Source organism: Parasteatoda tepidariorum, chromosome 2, assembly GCF_043381705.1.
Source record: "Parasteatoda tepidariorum isolate YZ-2023 chromosome 2, CAS_Ptep_4.0, whole genome shotgun sequence".
Taxonomy (NCBI): Eukaryota; Metazoa; Arthropoda; class Arachnida; order Araneae; family Theridiidae; genus Parasteatoda; species Parasteatoda tepidariorum.
This window is the reverse complement of record NC_092205.1, coordinates 22,473,829-22,497,253: the sequence shown is the minus strand read 5'-3', so window position 1 is coordinate 22,497,253 and position 23,425 is coordinate 22,473,829. Positions and strand designations below refer to the sequence as shown.

General features: G+C 27.9%; 1 protein-coding gene across 1 annotated transcript in view; it reads right to left on the bottom strand.

The window, feature by feature from the left end:
• Nucleotides 1-23,425, bottom strand: part of LOC107436849 (centromere-associated protein E) — a 50,222-nt gene that overhangs the window by 20,755 nt on the left and 6,042 nt on the right. The window contains exons 5-16 of the mRNA XM_071177283.1: nt 22,932-23,053; nt 21,670-21,780; nt 18,314-18,398; nt 16,754-16,821; nt 12,013-12,069; nt 11,645-11,778; nt 6,262-6,391; nt 5,205-5,321; nt 4,552-4,656; nt 4,303-4,426; nt 259-374; nt 97-158 (exon numbers count right to left, since the gene is read on the bottom strand). Coding sequence (XP_071033384.1) covers nt 97-158; nt 259-374; nt 4,303-4,426; nt 4,552-4,656; nt 5,205-5,321; nt 6,262-6,391; nt 11,645-11,778; nt 12,013-12,069; nt 16,754-16,821; nt 18,314-18,398; nt 21,670-21,780; nt 22,932-23,053 — 1,231 coding nt within the window. The remainder of the gene's footprint in view (nt 1-96; nt 159-258; nt 375-4,302; nt 4,427-4,551; nt 4,657-5,204; nt 5,322-6,261; nt 6,392-11,644; nt 11,779-12,012; nt 12,070-16,753; nt 16,822-18,313; nt 18,399-21,669; nt 21,781-22,931; nt 23,054-23,425) is intronic.

Genomic DNA, 23,425 nt, shown 5'->3' with positions numbered 1-23,425 from the left:
TTAGGAATTCTACGAGAAATTCCTAAAATTTGGGAATCTCCCAATTTTCTGGCAAAGTTGGCAACTATAGCATAAATAAAAAATAATAATACTTACTATAGCTTCATGTTCTCCTTTTGACCATTCAACCCAGAAGATGGCTTATCATTTTGAAGAAGCTAACAAAAATTAAAATTTTTTATTTTAATCTTTAAAATAAAAAAAAGGTGAAAAACTAGTAGCGCTAAAGAAATAGCAATTAAAAAAAAAATTACTAACATCAGTTTGTACACCAACATCTTCCTTTCTAGAATATTCATCCCAGTTTGAATCAAGAGAATACTTGGAAGAAACTGTGCTTATTCTATTCCAAACGCTAAAAGATGAATTAATTTCTGAAAATGATAAAATAACTAAAATTAAAAATAGGTAAGATGAATAAATTTTACATAGATTAAGTTTATACAGCAAATCTGTTTTCTTTTATTCTGTAATTAATTTGCTATATCACGAAGTATGATTACCAGAATATTAATATAACTCAATTGCTTTATAGCGTTCTAACCCTTTATCATTGATTTCATATTAATTCTTTTTGATTACTTTATTTTTACTACTTTCAACCAAATTTATTTTTACAAAAATATGAAATATGGCTTTATCTCTAATCGAAAAAAAAAAAAAACATTAACCACAGTAAAGGAATTAACGATTTGCCTCTTCTTTTGCTATTTATGTACAATAAAGGGATTACAACCTGAGAGGGCTCTCATTATCAACGAAAATTTAGTGGTCTGATAAGACCACTTAGGTATTCATTTAATGGTCCAAAGTCTTAATATGGCGACTCACCTGAGAAAAAATAATCTAACTTCTCAATTATATAATTCATGTTATGGTACTCATCAAGAATTATTAATTGCTACCAAGAACTTATTAGGTTTATTATCCCATAATGACTGAATATTCATCCTCATATCTGGCTAGACAGCCCAGGGTGGGCCAGTGCCTTCTTTTGAATTCGAATACACTTCTCTCTACTTTTGACACTTGTTCGCCAGTTTTTCTTCTTTAGAGTAAGGAAATCAGTCTCAACTAAATCCAACCATCTCAGCCTGGGTCTACCTCTTTTCCTGTTCGTTAGGGGTTTGTGTAACAGGATTTTTTTAAAATTTGAGTCATCATTCCTTCTGAAAATGTGAGCTGCCCAGTTCATTCGATGTATTTTAATGAATTTCACAATATCTGGCTCCTTGTAGATTTTATACAGTTCAGTATTATATCGTCTTCTCCAGGAATTATTTACTTTTATCCCACCAAGGATGGCCCTCAAAACTTTTCTCTCAAAAATGGCAATTTTATTTTCACCAGCTTGAGTTAGGTTCCAGGTCTCAGATCCATAGGTAAGTATTGGCCTAATTAATGTTTTATAGAGTAAAAGTTTTGTATTTTTTGATAAAAGAGAGGATTTGAAAAAATGTTTTAAACCATAAAAAGCTTTATTTGAACAAATTAGACGACTCCGAATCTCATTGTCTATGTTATTGTCGGCAGTAACTATTGAACCAAGGTAAGTAAAATTCTGAACAGTCTGAAACCTGTGGGAACCAATCTCCAGATAGGATTCAGTAAAATTTAATTTAGCAAGTACAGGCATGTATTTGGTCTTATCGGTATTGATAATTAGTCCCATATCCCTAGCAGCAAGCTCCAAAGAAAGGAAAGCTTCTTTTAATGCAGGAACAGTTCTTGCAATGATGTCTAAATCATCCGCATACGCCGATAATTGAATAGATTTTGAAAATATGTTGCCCCTGATATTGATTTTAGCATCTCTTATAACTTTCTCTAGAGCAACATTAAAAAGAAGACAAGATAAGGAGTCTCCCTGTCTGACTCCATTATTTACTTTAATTTCTTCAGATAAAGATCCCAAAAGTTTGACTCTGCATACGGTGTTTGACATGCTTGCTTCTACAAGTCTAATTAGTTTTGGTGGTACTTGAAACTCAACCAGGGCTTCATACAAGCGATATTAGTATTCATTAAAATTAAGTGCAAAAGAGCTAAGTTAATATTAGTAAATTGATTCAATATAGAGATTAAAATGCTGACATCAAATACATAAATAAATGAGGGAAACAGTAAGTAAGAGCTAATGAAATAACAAGTTAAAAATCAATAATTATAAACTTTTAAATAGTCAATTCTAAAAGAGCAAAAAATACTATTTTATTGATGAACAATCACAATGTCAGTACATGAATGAAAAGCACAGCACAACATATTAACTTAGAATTCAAATGTTAAAATTAAAGAATTTGTGTACCAGACTATATTGGTAGTCCCATTTAAATACCATGCATTGGAATTCTATACCTAGCATAGCAAATTAGCACAATAATTTTTTTTTAATTAAAAGGAATTAGATACAAAAAACTATTTTTCTATACTATTCTGCTAATTCCAAACAAGGCAACAATTTTTCCCCCATGCGAATGATTTTAGCAACATTTGTCACCATGTTGCTATACTGGCTGGCGTGAACCCTAGTGATGAGTATTGCATTGTTAGCATTTGTGCTGCATTGCATTTGGAGTATAAAGGAGTTGAGAAATGACAAGATTCAATGTTGATGTATTTAAATTCAACATTGAACTATGTCAACTGAACCACAGCTTCACAAATATATATACATTTTTTTTGAAAAAAGTAAAAAGATATGTTTATTTTGATAGTAAAAATGTGTTAAGATAAGGTTACCAGCAAACAAACTTCCTGACATAGGACTTCATACTGTATGGGAATTAGGTTTAAAATGCAAAAAAATTGAATTTCATTTTAAATTTGAACTATTTATTTCATATTTAATGTTAAACATTTATGTTGCTCCTTTATATAGTTTCTTCCATTTTGCCCAGTTTCTCCTTTCTCTTCCAGCTACTTCTGGTGTTTTCCTCCAGTGTTTTTGGAAGAAATATTTCTTACAAACCTATTTCATAGGTGCCACTCTAAAAAAATTTCGTGACTGAATTTATTTTTTTAAAACTAATTAACAAGGTCTAGTGCTGTTTACCAGAATTTTCACAAATTTATAGCCCAAGGCCTTCAAAATGTACCCTAGCAAATAATGGTTCATATATTAAATCAGTGATTTAATTATTAATTCTTTGATATTTTTTAGTTTATTTTATTAATTTATATTTAACAGCAGATGGGAAAAAAATAACACCTAAGTTTATGCATTTTTTAACACTAATCATTAAATAATAAACTACCAATTTTATCATGAAGCTATTTATATATCTTATTTTTCATTTCACCATTACTTATTGTCTCATCTAAAATTATAAATAAAATAAATAAATAAATAAACAAATAAAAATAAATAAATAATAATCTTATTTTAACTCTGGAAAGCATTTCAAAATGAAAACTGAAGCTAATTTAGATACAACCATAGTACACATTTTGCTTAAGCAAGCATGATATAAAGTTAAACGAAGTTCACGATCTGAAGAATCATTGAGACGTCCTTACTTGATCACTTCGCAATAATTATAAAAAATAATAATGTTTAATATTTCACTTTTACTTTTAACAAAAAATATTTATTACATTTTTAAGGAAAAAAAAATTCAATTTACCCTAAAATTGGATTTTTTTTAAAAACTGATTTCAGTTTTCAGGACTGAAAAGTGGCTATTGTTAATAGAGAGAGTGGCACAGTTGTTATTAGAGATGCATCCATAAAGAAAAAAGATATTGTGTTAAAGCATGAAAGAATACCGTTTCAAATACGTTATGAGAAAAAGATATAATTCAATGATATTTTATCCATAAACACGCCATTAAAAAGACAAGCGTTAAAATATAAAACGAGCCACAATGGTTTAGTGGTTAAGGTACTGAACTATCATTATGAACTAAAACAAAAAGATTTTGGATCAAAAATCTAAATCTTTTGATTACTGAAATCTAAAAATACAGTATTTGTATCTATAGAAAATAGGTTATTCTGAAAGATCATAAAAATCAGAAAATAGTTAAATACCCTAACAATTACGAAAAAACTACATTTGTTTATTGTATAGATTGCTGCCTAAAGAAGCATATAACAACTTTAATACCAACTATACTTTTAGCAAATTATTTTCACAACAACTTTAATAAAGTTGGAATACATTATAACTTTAACACCAAGCATTGATGGTAACCTATACATAAATCAAATTCTCCCTAAAAGGAAAAATTAATTACAAAATAAAACAAATTTAATTTACAAAATGAAACGAATTTAATTTTATCAACATTAAAAGTTACCAGAATTATCTATTGTCATTTCATTTCCTTCCTCTACCACAGCCAGCTTCAAGGGCCGACTTGGTTGTAGGAGACTATTTTTCATATTTCCGCCCCAAGTTTCTCTCCTTTTTCTTGTAGTCTTCTAAAAGTTAAATAAAATAAAGCATTATAACTTTTATAAGAAACAATATTTTAACTACATCTTACAGTTGGAAGTCACAAGAATACTAAAATTTCTTCTTAATATTTATTTTTTGTTTTACTTACCTCATCTTGAGGTACAAATTGAACAAATTTCTTTCTCAAAGCTTCAATTTGTTCTTGCATATCTCTTCGCATTTTGGTTTCTTGGTCTTTTTCTTCTTTAGTTGCCTGTAACACAAATAAATAGTAACAAATAATAAAAGTTGTTATTCAGTTAATCAGGGGTGATTGTGAGACTAACTCAAAAATCCCGAAAATTTCTTGAGTAAAATCATTAATGATGCATTTCAAAAAATAATTACAATCTTTATAAATTTAAATTATCGATTATTTTTAAAACATAAAATTCTGATAAAATTATATGCAGCAAAATTTTAAAAAATAATTATTTCTTATCTTATTTATTATTTCATGTCAGTTCTAATCATATTTATTATTTCATAATCATATTTATTATTTATTATCATATTTATTATAGAAAAAATATTTACAAATGTAAGAGATACCAAGTTCCAGTATAAATTCCAGTTCTAATATTTTAAAATAAAATATACAAGAATTTTTATACACGAATGTGATTGATAACTTCTTGAAACTTCTGGACTTTGAATTTCTGGAAACTTCCGGATGGCGTGTAAGTGAAAATCCCAGAAAATCGTATTTTTTCTGGAGCACAATCATCCCTGGTTAATTATATTAGTTAATATTTTACTCACTTCTAACTGTTTGGTTAATTTTTGTATCTTATTGGCATAACTCTTGATTAAAGTCTCTTCTGTTTCAACTTCATTCACTTGAGGTTTGTTTTTAATCTTTTTCGCATTCAGAGCAAACTAAAAATAATAAATACATTATTTAAGCAAGGAAAAAAATTCACTACGCAAACATAAAATCCTAATATTTTAAAAACTTTTATTAATTATTTTATTCTCTTAAAATTTGAAAAAAAATTCCTTAAAGCTTATATTTTTTTATAGTACTTTATTTAAATTGCACTCAAGCTGAGCAACGTACTATTGGCAACTGTTCGGGAAACATCCCTGCATATGTTCCAAAGATAAATCATCACAATTTTGATCCCCTGCTGAAGGGATGAAGTCCCTCGCTTTGGTAGCCCTGATGAAATGCAAGTAGTCATGTATTTTATGGTAGAACAGTTTAACGAGAGCTGATACCACTCACCCTTTGTGGACTGATCAAAGTGGTCACACACACACTTACTGAACGCCACCAGTAATGCTTGATTTTGGTGATTTACTGGGAACAGTGTCTTACTATAAGTCCACTGTGAGACTATATTTTTTTCTTAGAAAAAAAAAAAGACTAAATTATTTATAAATTATTGTAGGTAGGAGATTCAAAGATATAAGTAAAATATTTTTTAGAAATAAAAGTATTAAATAAAACATTTGTAATTAAATTTTGATATAATTTTATTGTGTTTTTGGCCATTTCGACATTTTTAATTAAATTCTGAGAATACTATATGAATTAGATTTAATGTGATCCACCGGTTTGGTATTATTTTTTTAAAATTGTCACCTGCTTTCTTAAAATAGTCACTGTTTAGTTGCCCTTTTTTTGTAAAAAAAGTAATGGTTGTATTTCAATTATCAGTGACGATCCTGATTATAGGACTGGTTTTAATTTTATTAAAAATACAATGACTTGATTAGATTTGCAAGCTATTAATTTACAGCACTGATAAGTAGTACTTTTAATACGATACTTTATATGATATCTAGTATATGATATTTTTAAATAAATACATACTTTTAATGTTGAGAGTGTCTCTTCATTTGAAGCTGGAGTAATAGTGCAGATGATTGCAGTTAAAGCATTGCCACCCAAAGAATTTTGGAGAATCCTTGTAAGTTTTGAGTTACGAAAAGCAATAAATTGGCTGAAATGAAAGAAATAAAATATGTTTTATAGCAACAATATTGATAATTTAAATAGTCTCTGTAGAAAGCCACAATTAAATGTTACAATGGGAATATAAATATGATTTAAAACACATTAACAAAAAACATCAAATGTAAAAAAACTACAAAAATAAGGGACATCCATAAATATGTTTTCACAAACTCGGAAAAAAATGTTCACAAATAAAAACTTTGGGAATCAAATACTTAAATTTTTAAAAACAAAACTTCCGGCAATTCAGTAGACACGTTTAAAATTTGTAGTATGTAACCCTTAATTATCATCAGAATTGTAAAGAAAACTGACATCAATAGCAGGAAATTATGGAATTAAAATATACTAAAAATAAACTAATAAAAATTTATATTCTTCTATTAAATAAAGCCTAATAAAAGGAAGATAGTAATTTGAATAAAGGTGTTCCTATTTGGCCCCTCTTTTCTGTTACCTTTTTATTGATCTTTAGAGCATAATTTTGATCTGTCTAAAAAACAAGCTTCTCACATAAATAATGAGAAAAAAAATTGAGAAATGTTACAATGAATTCATTGCTTAGGGCACAGAACACTTCATTACTTGCCATTGCCGAATGAATATTTTGAGCTGGATAGAAAGTTTTATCTTGTAAAATGTTGTGCTTCGCATGGAACTACCATCCTTATTTTTTCACAGACTTAACATTTACTTACAAAATCGTGGAAATATACCAGGACGCAACTTAGACAAATCTCCAAAACAGCAGGATTTTAAATCCCCCAGAATGGATTTACACAGAATTTCTAGAAATAGACCCACCCCCAACATATTTTGAACCTGACAATTGGTATTTTAGTTGTTGTTACACATCCCCCTAAAGAAGGAAAGCCTAGACCAGGTCTAGAAGGCCCCGTCGCGTCACTTCCCCATATATCTGCAGAAAGTCCCGATCAACCAGCAGCTGCTTAAAAGAAGCGCCAAGGCAAAAAAGAAGGTGATCAGGACTAGCAGGTTGTGAGCAGGAACAAGGTTGGAAAGTCTTCTCCTCATTTTGAAACCTTAAACACTTAAGATGGCCACTACGAAATCTGGCCATAACCGATTGGAAAGGCTGAGAGCCGCAGCATGTTAATGATAGGCCAGGGCGGTGGCAGCATATCACTGATGGGATGGAGTACGGCACCACACTGGAAGCAAACAATGTTTTCCCAGGGAGTGGATCTCAGTAGGAGTAAGACAGTTCAAACAGTCCATAGGAAGATCACTGCCATTCTTGCAAAGCACATCGGCTGTCTCATTGCCATGTACCCCAACATGCGATGGGATCCATTGGAGGCTTGTTGTTGTCTTCAGGCCTATGTCAGATAGAAGCTGGCCAGGAAAATCAAATATTTCCGGCCAGTTCTTGAAATACTGAATAGCACTCCTCAGGGTTGGGTTTTTGACGTCAAAAAGTGATTTTTGACATGACAAGGGTTTAATACTGGTTTAAACCGTCAAAAACCCGTCAAAAATGTCAAAAACTGAAGTTTGCCAAGAAAATATATAAACTTCAAAACTACCAACAGTTGCCATGCATTAGATTGAAATTTAATTATACTATAGGTAATCAGCAGGTTTTAAAATATTTTTTAATTAAAATTAAGGTAAAATAACAGATTTAAAATCTCAGAAATTTATATTCAAATGCATGTGCAGAAAAATTTTGCACAAAAATTGTTTAAATATTTATATTTAAAAATTTTTTTTTTTTTTTTGATACTTAAGAAAATTAAAAGTTTATTACTATGCATTTTTGACATATAAGGAACATATAACTAATATTTATAAGGAACTTACAAGTTATGTTGTATAAATACAAACTTGATATAAGATACAAGTGTATAAAAATTTTTTTTTAATGTTATACCGAATATCTTTATTATCCAGTATGTTAATTTGAATTTAAAAGTAGTTATATTTATGAATAATGATAAATATAATTCATATTGTTTATTATATTTATTTATAATTATTACACTTATCATTTTAAAACAATTTTTATCTCTTAATTTTTTTTTCTCCACTTGTATTAAGAATACAAATAATGCATATCTTGAAAGCAAGAAGTAATTATTCAACAGCTGAATATTTAGATATTCAACAAAACTATATAGTATTCAGCAAAATGAAATTCACAAGTATTTGGATAAACTAAATTTTCAGCATAGTAAATGAATAGGCTGAATATACTGTAAATCGACACTAACTACTCTGTGTATTTAACAGAAAGCACTTAAATTTGTATTGTCTTATGTTAAAAAGATTATTAAGAAGATTTAAAAGAATATTAAAAAGATTTTTCTTTAAAAGAAGATGTCTAATGTACAAAACTGCTAATGTTTATCTTTAAAAATGTCTAATTTTTAGTATAATCTATACTATACACTAAATTTGGTTATAAATAAATTTCTTAATAATATCACTGCAGATTTTCAATAACACATGAAAATGAATACATAATATTACAAAAGATGTGAGTTTTCAAAAGTACAAGATTTTGGTTACTATTCAAAATATAAGTGTTTCTTCAAAATTTTAAATTTAATTTTTTCTAGAACATATTTAGAAACACTATCCTTTAAAAAATATATAAATTTTATGTATTAATTAAATTTCACATATGAATATAGGTTTTTGACATTTTCGACATTTTTGACAGTGAGGTTTTTGACGTGACGGTTTAAACCATGGTTTAAACTGTCAATAACTGTCACATGTCAAAAACCTGCCAACCCTGGCACTCCTACTGTAGGTCAATATCCAAATGCTATTATTATCAGTTGTCTGGGCATAATTAAAGGCAGTTCCAATAGCCATGATCTCAGATCTAAAGACTGAGCAATTGTCAGGGTTTTGGATATTGATCCTGACTTCACTATCATTGCTGTTGACAAAAACACCACTCCCAGATGGTTCAGATGGTATTTTAGTGGTGAAAGGCAGCGTTAAACAAACATGAAGTGTTACTTGTTTGAGAACATTTGATATTTTTCCATTTAATAAAAGGGTGCGCAACCAAATTTTTTAACAAAAAATAAGCACCTTTTAAGCATTTTTCAGGCACTCGAAAAATTGAAAAATATCATAACTAGACAGGGTTGGCAAGTTTTTGACAATTGATGGTTTTATCCGGTTTTATTCACAGCGACGAAGACGATGGCGTGTTACAAACAAATCTTAAATTTTTTTTAAAAAAAAGTTGACCAACTAATAAGAACATTACCGAGTAAATACTGAGAAATATTAAAAAAGCAAACATTTATAAGTGCTTTCTAATAAAACAATTCAGTTTCAACTAGACAAAAAGCAAATTCTAAAATAGAAACTTATAAAGCAGAATAAATTTAAATTTTACAAATTAATATTGAGATTAATAAATTACTTTTTCATATTGAATACTAATAAAAAAAAAAGAAAGATGCAAACAATTATAAAATAAAAATTTTTAATTAATGAATAAGACGTGAAATGCAAGCAACCAAAAAATCTATTTACTATTAATAAATATTTTTGACTGAATAGTAATAAAAAATGTCAGGGGAAAAATGACTATAAAATTAAAAAATCATAACTGAATCTTTATAAAACCTCTCTATAAAAATCTTCTCAAATTCACTCATCATTTTGTGTGCCATTAATTTGTACTTTTATGCCCTCCTGATAGCAACATCTTGAAAGTGCAACACATAATTGACTATGTTTGAATCTCTGCTTGCTTTGATACATAGATCAATTTAGTGAAATATTTAACCCTGTGGTTAAAGGTCATGACAAGATCCAAGCGAACAGGAAATTAAACTAGTGCAGAACAAAAAGCAAATCTTTACAACTTCTCTTTGTATTATCAGTAATTTTTGATATAACTGCAGAATTACCCACCATAACTGTTCAAAAAAAAAAAGTTTTTTGCACAATCAGATTTGTTTAACTGCATAATCCATCAACAAAACAAATGTTTCTGACAAGAAGTACAATAGCTTTGATATTTAATTTGAGTTTGTGTAAAAGCAAAGCTGTGACATTAAGATTTACCAAGTACTTAAGCTAAAAAGGAAGCATAAAATTTTCATACGTAGTTTCATCTCCATCACACATGTTTACAATAACATGTATACAAATATGAAAAATAATTGTAGATAAATACAATCCCACAAATATGGATCGAGATGTGTGATTTTTAAATCATGTGTATACAAATCACCACATATTACTCTTAAATATGAGAAAATACAAATCCAAAAATTTTGTTTGTTAATCAAATTTGAAGAAAGATGTGCAATTTTCAAAAATGCGGATCATGATGTTTCAATTTTCGATGTTCATTTTTTTTCCATTTGTACAAACATGGATAGTGCAGTGTGATTTTTAAATCATGTGAATAAAAATGATGTGGGATTTTTAAATCAAGTGAATAAAAATTGCAATATGTGAGTTTTAAATCATATGAATACAAATCTGGTAAACAAATTGATTTGAAATATGATGTGGGAGTTAGAGTTACGTAAAAAGAGATGCACAATTCCTAAATCAGGTCAATATGAATAACTAATAATAAAATTTTAAAAAAAACACAAGGCATAACAAATAGTTAATTTGGCGAATAGGAATCGAAAGCAAATTGAATTCAAATCGGTATGCGTGTTTTATCAATTGTCATCTCGTGAATCATCATGAGCAACTTTTGTTACAGAGAATAAAATCCAATTAGTCTAAGAGAAAAAAAAATTTCATAGGAAATTAAACAAAAATGATAAAATACTGGATTACCAAAACCTAATTAATAAAGGTAAAATAACGAAAAGTTAAGAAAAATTTGCCTGAAAAAACAAAAACAAAGAATGTTTATTTTCGAGAAATTCTGGAGAAAATACAAGTTAAACTGGTGTCAATTCAGAAACAGAAGAAAATTAGCCTTCTCTTTCATATCACCTTTTTCGACTCATACACCACAGCAAGTATTAGCATCGTCATGAAGTTGGGAAAATTGTTCCCTCATCTCCATGCACGTTAATAAGTTCTACATAGAAAAGCGTATGAAAGCAAAATTCTGGGACTAAATGGAAATTTTGATAGAATTTTTGACATTTTTAAATATCCTAGGCCTTCTCGGAGCACAGGAACCTTGTTTACAAAACCATCTTATTCTATATAAAAATCTGATTTATCAATTACTGGAAAAAGACTATATAATTAACAATACAAGTTAACGTACCTTTCTTTTTCTGCACTCAACTCAGAAATAATTTTTGAGAGAGTCATTAAAGACTTATTTATATTAACACCTTCTTTGAATCTTGCTCCACTGTTATCACTTGCTTTCTCAGATCCTGCCAGATCTACAAGATTCTGTAAAAATTGGAACAGGCAAGTTTTCATCTCATAAAATAGATCATTTTTATAAATCAAATGTAAAACCTTAAAAAGTTTTGCTTTTATATGTTTACAAATTCTTTCAGTAAATATAAAAAGTGGTTATTTATATAAATAAAAAGTAACAATATTATGACAGGATTTTTTTTTCCACCAGAAAACTATTTTTCATGCAACTCAATAAGAAAGAAGGAAAAGGGAAGCACTTACAAAATGGGAAACTTTAACAGATGCATTTTCATCACCACGTAAACGACTTTCAATGATCTAAAAATAAAAAAAATAAAAAGTATTTTATGATTGAGATATAGAAATTTAGGTTGAAAAGAATTATTATACAAGAAATTGATTCAGATTAAAGAATTTGATATAGGTTAAAAAATTATACATTCTAAATAGCAAACACAATCAAACCTCAATATCACTAACTCAAAAGGAGTCAACAAAAATTTCTGGGCATCGAAAATCAATTCCTTTAATTTATTAGCCTTTAAAATTTAGTTAAATTAATAACTGGACTTTAGTCAAACTAATACTTTGAAAAACTAATACTTGTAAACGACTTTCAATGATCTAAAAATAAATCCAATAAAAGTACTGAATTCTTCTATTAAATCATCATCTTTCCATGATACAAATGTTAATGACAGTGAGTCCAGATATGTGCTACCACACACCAAAAATATGCTAAAAATTGTAGATAAGATTTGGGAAATAAGTTATGACGAGTCCCTTGCAATACGTAATTCTCCAGGGTGGAAAAAAATTAAGCATGTTTATGTAGATATAATTGTAACTAAACTTTAAAAATATATATTATATTTCAGTATTAAAAGATGAAGGTGAGAATTACCGAAATTTTGAGTATCAAAAGCCTTGATTGTTCAAATATAACATATCTTATTTCGAACTTCTTCCTTTTGTTTATTAATACACAGAAAGGATGAATCTGAATTTTAGTAAATGGATAAAGATTCATATTTTAAATAGGGATTTACTTTTGGTTGAAAATGGAACCCATAAATATGGAAGCCTATGGATCCCAAGTTTCTGAAATCCAGTGGAATCGATGTGATTTCATGACCTCATTTAATATTTCTGATTCTTCCCAATAATTATACAAAACAGGGTTATTATCCACTGTAACTCTATTCTCATAAGAATAAATTTCTTTTGGATTCATTTAATTATGAAGTTATTTTGTTAAGGTTAAGGTTGGTTATTCTCATCAGTGCATGCATCATATGAATCTATATCTTTACAGGGTTACCACAGTAAAAAATGAACAAAAATAGTCGCTTTTAGTAGCCTCAAGCATGAAAATAGTTGCCTAAAACAATGAAAATAGTTGCCTGAACAGGAACAAAAATCTATCAAAAATAGTAGCCAATTAACTAAAATTATAGCTTAATTGAAAAATACTATGACTAGGACTGGGTGATGTCAGAAATTTTAAATTGTGATACGTCAGTTAGACATCGCGTTAAAGTGATGAATCGCGATTTACCATATGCTCAAAAATTACCTATGGGAAATCTTTCAATCAATCAAAAAAGGAATAAATCTATTACTAAAGAAAATATTAATTCTAAACATATTCTACTATGACCCCAAGCTTTATTTCATTTTTCTTGAATTAAAAATAATTTAAGACTTATTGTTTGAAAAATAATAATACTGTAATAAAATATTTTACATGCATGCAATGAAAATTAAAAGAAAAAAAACGAAAGAGGAAAACAAACCAAAGAAATGTTCACTTCAGAAAAAAAATAAATTTTTTAAAATTATTTGTTGGAAAAAAACCATGCTTTTGAGACATCATTAGACCCTTTTTTATTTAATTATTTAAAATAATAAAAGGTAGTATTAACTAATAGTCAAATTTTGTACTTAAGAAATACTTTATTATTATTTTCTTCGAAAATAAAATCGACTAAAGATTTATTTTTTTTAAAAATGATACTGACTATCTAACAAATTATAAAACAAACAAATATTGAAAGAATTTTAATTAAAAAAAAATCTCAAGTGCTAATGTTAAACTATTAAAAAAGCGACAAAACATTACTTAATTCTTTATTTAATTAAAAAAAATTAGTTGTTTCTTTCTNGTTAATGACAGTGAGTCCAGATATGTGCTACCACACACGCAAAATGGGAGGCAAAGTTACTCGTAAACAATATCAATATCTTTTTTTCATTTGATTTTACATTTCACTGAATTCTTCTTTTAATTCATCATCTTTCCATGATACAAATGTTAATGACAGTGATCCCAGATATGTGCTACCACACACCCAAAATGGGAGGCAAAGTTACTCGCGTCGGTAGCATCCCTAAAGCTACACATGCCTCCTGGGAGGTGCTAAGTGAGTAACAACTCTGCAGCCGAGATCTCTTTGTTTTTGATCTTCTGATTGATTTTCGTGTATCTGGATGATTTTATTTTAATATGAAGTGCAGACAGGATTCGTTGCATGTTTTGCAGTGGAACGCAGGTGGGCTTACCCAAAATAGTGGATAATCCTACCTGCCCCCTCTGTCGCAGTGGTGCGACGATGAATGCTGAACATCTTCTCAACTGTTCAGTTCTCACAAAGAACTGCATCTACTCCTGATACTGAGAGGCCAGAGAACTTTTGTTCAATTTAAGTTCTTGATTTAATTGTTGTGTTTGGTGTTTTGCTTTTGTTTTTGTATTTCCATGTTCAACTGTTCAGTTCTCACAAAGAACTGCATCTACTCCCGATACTGGGAGGCCAGAGAACATTTGTACAATTTAAGTTCTTGATTTAATTTTTGTGCTTGATGTTTTGCTTTTGTTTTTCTAATTTGCATATTTCATATCTTTCTGTATTTGTATTTTTCTTTTCTTTTGATCTCTGTACGGCGTCAGGATAATGTCTATATCGCCTGCTGCATTGGAAATAAAAATAAAAAAAAAACAAAAATATGCTAAAAATCGTAGATAAGATGTGGGAAATAAGTTATGACGAGTCCCTTGCAATACCTAATTCTCCAGCATGGAAAAAAATTAGGCATGTTTATGTAAATATAATTGTAACTAAACTTTAAAGATATATATTAGTTCAGTATTAAAAGATGAAGGCGAGAATTACAGAAATTTTGAGTATCAAATGCCTTGATTGTTCAAATATAACAATTCTTATTTTGAACTTCTTCCTTTTGTTTATCAATACACAGAAAGTATGAATCTGAATTTTAGTAAATGGATAAAGATTCATATTTTAAATAGGGATTCACTTTTGGTTGAAAAAGGAACCCATAAATATGGAAGCCTATGGATCCCTAGTTTCTGAAATCCAGTGGAATCGATACGATTTCATGATCTCATTTAATATTTCTGATACTTCCCAATAATTACACAAAACAGGATTATTATCCACTGTAACTCTATTCTCATAAGAATAAATTTCTTTTGAATTCATTTAATTATGAAGTTATTTTTCAAATGTTAAGGTTGGTTATTCTCATCAGTGCACACATCATATGAATCTATATCTTTAAGATAATAAAAATTTTGGGTGTAAAAAATATTTCATGAATTGTGTTCAGCAGGAGGTTTTTTTCAAACATCAGACACACACGAGGAATTTAGAATATTTCTTGATATAGGAAAATTTGTGTTAGCGAATTTTGTTCAAGAAACAACTGTATTAAATTGGATTAAGGAGAAGCTAATCTAAAATTTTCTTCTTAATGTATTTTTTTTATTGAAAATTTTTATTAGGTAACAAAATATTAGTACAGTTAAATTTTTTGTAAAAGTGCGTACTTTTGTAAAAACAAAAATGCTTTTAATATAAAAAAATGAATTGGAATGTCCAAAATATTAATCCCTGCTTCATGCACCATTTTACAGTAAGAAGCATGCTATCTTTCTAAGTTGTGCATAATTTGAAAATTACAGATTCAAATGGAGAGCTGAAATTTCTATAAAAAATAAAGAAAATTTTATATTTTTGTAGTATCCTGTATCAGTGTGACATGAAATAACTTGATACAAGTCTCCAGTGCGTCTATGAGCAGTCGTAAACTCAAAATAAGGCTGATTGTTCAATGCAGGCAATAAAATAAATGTAATAATATTATGACCTGCAAGATGCAGATAAACTTGTTTTAGAAAAATTTTCCGCTTCAAGTCACAACTTACAAACTGATATTTCATCCCATTCTTAACAAGAAAATTTTAATAAATGTCAAATTCTTAAGAGGTTTAGCACAAACCCTTGATGGACTAAAAGCAAAAATTCAATAGGATTTCAAGCCTATTAAGTAAGGTGGCAATTTTTGTGAAGCAAAGAAGAAAATGTGACTTGCAACAATCTTGAGGGTCTTGAATTCTGTGTGCTAGAGCAACATGATGAATAACATCACCAACTTTCATATTTGTTTCGATGTGTGTTTAGTTCAATACTTAACTAAAAAATTTTATTGACCGATAAAAATATTTGGTTTTGAACTGTGTTCAAGTTATTTCACGTCACCTTGAATATACAATATAGGAAACAAGCTTTAGTCTAATTTATATTTCAGTTCAAAATTTGATGATACCTTTTCTTTTTAATAAATAATGACGACTTTCTTTTCTAGAATAAAATATTTTCAACCAAAAAATCTTATCTACTAAGATCTGGAATAATTGTTTGTGAATATAGTTAGTACAAATATCATAATAAGCAGTTCATATCATAATTTTGTAAACATTCAGTCTCGTATCCAATTCAATTTTAGGTTGTAATAATAATAATAAAAAAAAATTAAGAACAAAAAAGTTTTTAAAAAATAAACATAATATAGAAACACAAATAAAAACTTACAAAAGACGGAAAAAGTTGGAAATTTATATAAAATAACTTAGAAATGATTTTTACAAAAAATGGTTTTCAATTACGTAAGAGTCAGTAATATAATAATGAAAGCATACCATTCTGAATATTAGGTGAGATCGAGAACTTCTTTGATTCAGCAAAGTTTCCCCAGTTTTTCGTTTTTCTAAAAAATTATATAAGATTCATTAATATTAATTTATTAGAAAAACAAAAACATAAGTGATACCTTTTTTAAATTTCTAGCACAAGCAAATCTGAGTATAATAATAATAAAAAAAAAAACAAGGATATCTAAAAAAAATTTCTTCCATAATCATGTAAAATCATTGAAGACATGTAATTGCTGGAAGAAATTATCTGAATGTGTAGTTTGTTTAGTACTTAATTTAGTAAGGAGCTTTAAAAAGAAGTTGTTTTTTTTGAGAAAATGCATAGCATAAATAGCCGATAAGATGATTGAATCACCATATGGACTTACGATGGTACCCACGCAAATTAAGCACATCAAAAAGTCATTTTATTGCGGGATTAAAATTTTGTGTGTCGTAATGATATTGGCACTTTAAAAACCATGAGAAATTCAATTGTATTAACTACAAAAAAAGAGAAAGAAAGATCGATGATTACTGAAATGTGCAATTTGAGATTTCCATGTTGTAATGTATTGAAAATTAATTTGATCTAATTGAGGGCTAACAGATCTCATTGATTAAATAATTCTCCTGTCACAAAATCGGAATTTGCAACATAATTACTGCATTAAAATATATTTAAAGAAGCTGGTAAGGGGTAAATGTCAACAATCCTGAAAACCGAGGAATTCCGTGAATTATATAAAGAATCGGATGTCAGTGCTGGCCTGATTTACCACCAGGGGGCAAGATTGTAGAATTTAATATAGTTTGATGTTATAGTTTATATTTATGTTATAGTTATAATTTATATTTATTAAAACTGCATCAATACTCCTAAACTGCATTGACTCCTTGTTTACCATCTCTGGTCTTCATAAAAAAGTAACTTTTAATCTTATACCTGAGTCAATGTGTTTTTATATAATTTCAATAGTATTTCTTAAAGGAAAATCTGATAAAAAAAAATCAGTTGTAGATGCAAAAAGAAATAAATCTGAGAAAGTGCTAAATCAAAATCGGTGCAAAATTTGTCTTCAAATAAATTCATAAAATAAATAGATAATCATAATTAAATTGAAATAAAAAAGTAAACTGAAATAGAACAATGGAAACATGAATGCAATATAGCACTTCATCAGGGGACGCCCAGCATGCATTCACAAGGGAGCTTTTCCGTGATTAACTGGTTAACAAATTTTTTTTTGCTCTATTTCAATTTAATTATAACTATCCAATCTCTTAATAAATTCATTGTGTGTGTCTTCCATGAGTATAATTCTGTCTTATCGGTATCAGCACTACAACACAACTTTTAAAAAGGTTTATTCTATTGGCCCTTATGATAAATCTTGATAGATTTTTGAAATACAACTTTTTATATTCCTTACAACTTTTACCCATTCCCTAAGATAAAGAGTTTGGAGGGCATTACATTAGTATTTTGCAATTAAAAATTAACAGATTTTTGTTTAATTTGGATTTATGGTCCCGTACTATATAACGAAATAATATTTCACTTACTTAGATTAATTCTTAATAACTCCACAACTTGCTCAGGTTCTTGAACTTCCAATTCTGTCAGGTTTAGAACTTTACAAGTTCCATACTAAAAATTATGAACATTGTATACAATACATACAATATTAAAAAACAGACATGTTAAAAAATAAGTATAAATAAACAATAAGTATTATGCAAAATAAAAGGATAAAATAAGGGGAAGAAACGTTTTTTTTTAACACATAACACAATTATTTTAAATGTGTTTAAATTATTTAAATGTGAGTATGTGTATATTAGATGTTAAGAAAAGCATTTTAAGTGGAGCAATTAACTTTTTTATCCTCAAATACAAACTTCCGTGGCTACAAAATAAATGATAATCTTTATGTGACTTTTACTAGTAATCAAAATCATTCACAAGACAGCGAAAATCATTATACTTTGAATGCCTTTTTTTTTTTAAAACTGTATTAAATAGTGCAAATAAAAAAAAATTCAAATTTGAAATAAAATAATTATTTTACCTACATTAATACAGTTGTCATATAAGAATTTTTTCAAACATTTATCTAAAACTTTCAGATGATTTTGTTTTTCCTCTGTCAAACTGTATTCAGAGACGAGACTACGCTGGCAATTTTTAAAAAAAAATATATATAAAGAGATTTTTGCGTATTATAACACTTGATATAATCCAAACTAAAGTAGTAAAAAATAGTTGATTGAGAATGAAAAAAAAATAAAAGATACAATCTCTTTTATACAATATAAAATAAGTAATTCTCAGTTGCGTTAATAAACAGTAGTAACAATAAATATAGCTATAATAACAGGGTCGGCAACAGAAACTAAGAAATACTTCCCTGACTAAGCACTCATAATATTTAACAAATCTGAAATAATTAAAAATTTTTACTTCAATTGTTTTTAAATCAAATCATTAAGAGATGAATTAAAGTATTTTGGAATGACAAATCTGAATAATATAAGGTTTTTCGCTGCATTTAAAATATTGAAAGCCCTTCACTTTATTCTTTTTTAAAATCTTGCCTCAAAATATTACAAAGGTATTTTCTAAAATCAATTTACAGCACTGAAAATTTTAAAAGTAATGTTACAATAATAAAAGTAATAAGTAAAAAAAAAATAATAATAATAGTACAAAAAATTAAGCATAATAAAAGTTAGAAAAAAATTATGCAATTAGTAGAGGGCAGAGTAGGGCAAAAATGTAACCAATTACATTTTTCGATTACAGTAATCAATAACTTGTAATCATGTTTACAAGATAACATAATTTTGATTACAACTGTAATCATGATTACAACAAACAATTACAGTAATCAATTACTTGTAATCGTGATTAAAAAATTTGATTACAGTAATCAATTACTTGTAATCGTGATTACAATTCACCAAAATATTGATTACAACTGTAATCATGATTCCAAGTAATTGCGATTACAAGTTATCACAGCAATATCAACTACAGGCAATTACGATTACTAGTAATCAAAATATATGATTACATGTAATTCTGATTACAAGTAAATACAAAGAATGTACGCACGCATAGTAAGTGCAATTACAAGTAATCACAGCAATATTGATTACTGGCAATTACGATTACTAGCAACCAAAATATATGATTACATGTAATTGTGATTACAAGTAAATACAAAGAATGTACGCACGCATGAACATACAATTTGCGATTCTTATATATATATACAATGTATGCACAAATGTTGTTTGTACGTACAATATATAAAATTATATTGTAATATACTTAATACAATACGCATATACTATACTTATACAATACTTTGTTAATATATATGCAAATGCAATGTATGAATGTACAAAAAATGGTTATATGCACAATGTGCGTATTTACATAAAACATATACATGTAATGTATAACTACATGCTTACATTTAAATATATGTAATTACAATGTGCACATACATTGAGCATCTATTAAAAAAAATTATATACATAAAGTTATTAAAGTTTGTTTTAAAATTTATTCTATGACATATAAAACTCATATTTTTTTGACATAATCATATTTTTTGGAAAGCAAACGATTACCTAATTTTAATTTCCTAAATATTGTTTCCATACATGAAATTAACAGTTTTTTTGCCATCTAAAAATTTCGATGAACTATGCATTATAATACAAAAAAATTTATTTGTGGTGTCAAACATTTTATGAAAATATCTGAAAATTATTTTTTATTCTAACAATTTAAAAATGATATAGAACAATTAAAGCTGAAAATTAAATTTAAAAATAGTTTGATTTTGTCATTTAAATTGCTTGAATCGTTTTCAGTTAACTTACAACCATTTTATTTATAGCATTATACACAATGTTCAGACATAAATGTATAGTACATATGCACACACATTAATTGGATATACTTATATTGTATACATACGTTAATACAACGTATGTACATATGTATACATGCAATGTATGTACACACATTCATACATTGTACAGTCTGCAAAAAAAAAAAAGATATCACCCTGAATAACTTTCGTTCTAATGATCGGATTTTCACGAACTAAGTGTTATAAATAAAATAAGAAAATAAAAAACTGAAATAACGCAAAATGAAACTACTCATATGTACAATTCTAATTTCTGGTTTCTTAATTATTTTGTAAAAATATATAAGGATTTTAAAAACATGGAAATCAACAGCAATAATTATGAAAAAAATCGATCGAAAAAACAGCTGTATTGTCGCATCAAAAATTGACTAATGAAATGAAATGCAAGAATTGAACTTTGCGTGTCATAATATTGTATAAACATTATAGTAGGAAGTTTTAAAAAAGAAATATTTTTTTTGGAGAAGATTAGTACCAATTATAGCTGATAAAATTATTGACTCACCACATGGTCAGTAGAATAGTATCCATGCAAATGAAGCACATCGAAAAAGGATTATTCAACCGAGTGATTCAAATGCTACTTTATTCAAGCACAAAAATAAGATAAAATACTTTTAAATTGCTAGTGAAGTTGAAAATAAAAAATTAAAAAAATTTGAAGCAAGAATAAACATACTATGTGATAAAATACAGGAAAATAACAGAAAAGAGTATAGATATATAATTTAATTAAAAAATTGCCAGAATCAATTAAACCTTCATTACATTAAATCCTACATAAACAATCTAAATTAAAGTTATACACAAAATTTTGTTAGGTCGAAACATATGCATTTAAAGTCAAATGAGAAATATCAATGGATTAAAGGAGAAATTTAGATTATTTGGGTTAAAAAGAGTTCACGAGTGGTTCAAAAATCTTGAGAAAACATGGAAGCATGTTCCCGATTGAGACATCATAATTACCTGATCTTGCTGAATCTCAAGATTTTCAGATTTCTTTACGAGCAAATCCATCACTTTCTCGTTGTATATCTCCATTAGCGATATTCGAAGCAAGAATTCATGATTTTCCATCTACAAAGTGATTAATGTTTAAATAAAATTACTTTTCAAAGAATATATAAAACAAAAGCTTTTTAAAACATATTTATTTGAAAAGCTAATAAGTTTGCTAATAAGTATAAATACTAAAAATCGGTTGGTTTCACATTAATTTATTTTGATGAAGCAGTACAAATATCTCTAATGTCTCTTTTTTTCTAGCAACAGTAATTTATTAAAGCTAAGTTTACCTATGTTAACTTCAATTTTTAAAGAAGTGGAATGGAGTTTTGTCCTTCAGTGAGATTTTTTACCTGCACATTTTTGGTTCATAAATTAATTTGCATTTCATGCATTGAATATGAATTTATTTACTATGTCAAACAGTTATTCACAGAACAGTTCCCAAATAAATGCACGCAGGATTTCCCAAGAAAAAATTTTATTCGATTTTTTGTTTATTTTTCATTTAAATCTAATTCTCTAATTTCGTAGTATTAAGCCAAAAATATAGTTAATAATGATGAAACAGCCACCCTGAAATAGAAAGATATACTTCTATGGATCAGGATAATGAGTTGTAATTGTGAAGGACTAAAAAACTATTATTGGTGGCAGATTGAAGCCCACCCAGTTTCAAATCGATGGGTTCCAACTGGTTTGAGAAAAACTGTGGCTGGTTTTTTTTTTGTACTTTCCTCATTATCAATGGCATAACAGCCCAGGATGGGCCTTGGCATTCTCAAAAAGGTTTTTCCATAGCAACCTTTTTCTTGCTAGCATTTCCCAGTTTTTAAGACCAAAAGGTCTTATTGGGCCATCTATCCCTCTCAAATTTGACATGCCTTCTATTGTGTGCGAATTAGTCTGGTATTAAAAACTCTTTTTTGGGTACAGTCTTTATCCATTCTGATAATGTAACTTGCCTATTTTATTCTTTGTTGTTTAATGTCATGCTCATTATCTGAGTGATAAGCTCTAAATTTGTTCTTGGAAGCCACACACCATCTATTACTTTGCTGGTAACATATACAACAGAGTTTAACCTTTAAATTGAAAATCAAAGTACTCCAAAAATAAATGGTAAAGCACGAAAAAAAATTTAATACATAGAACAGTCTATTTAAATAAAATAAATTTTAAAAAATATATTTATGGAAACAAAATTATCAAGAGGTACTTACATTCTGAATTTGCTCAAACAAATTGCTTACACAATAATAAGCAATACCATAATCAAATTTTCCATCTCCCATTAAGGTATAGGTTTTTCCAGAAGACGTCTGACCATATGCAAATATTGTTCCTGTAAAAGAAACACTAAAATTCGGGAGAAGAAAAGAAATTTTGGAAATTTTATGATACTTGATGATGATATAGTACATTTATTGCCATCATAAAAACTAACTCTAAATCTAAAACACAAAATTGAATTTTGATTAATTTACCAAGTAGCAAACAAGTGGATATAAAATTGTTAAATTATTTGAGGAAAAAGTATACATTTATGCTTCATAAAGAATGGCAAAGTAAATGCTTGTCTGCATCAATTCCATTGTTAGTAGAATGTAAACAAAAGTACTTTCTGTTTTTTTCTTTACTTTCTTTTTTTTTTTTTAAATGGTAAGCTTTACAAAATATTTATTTCAAGTGGAGGTACTGTACATTTAAACTTTTC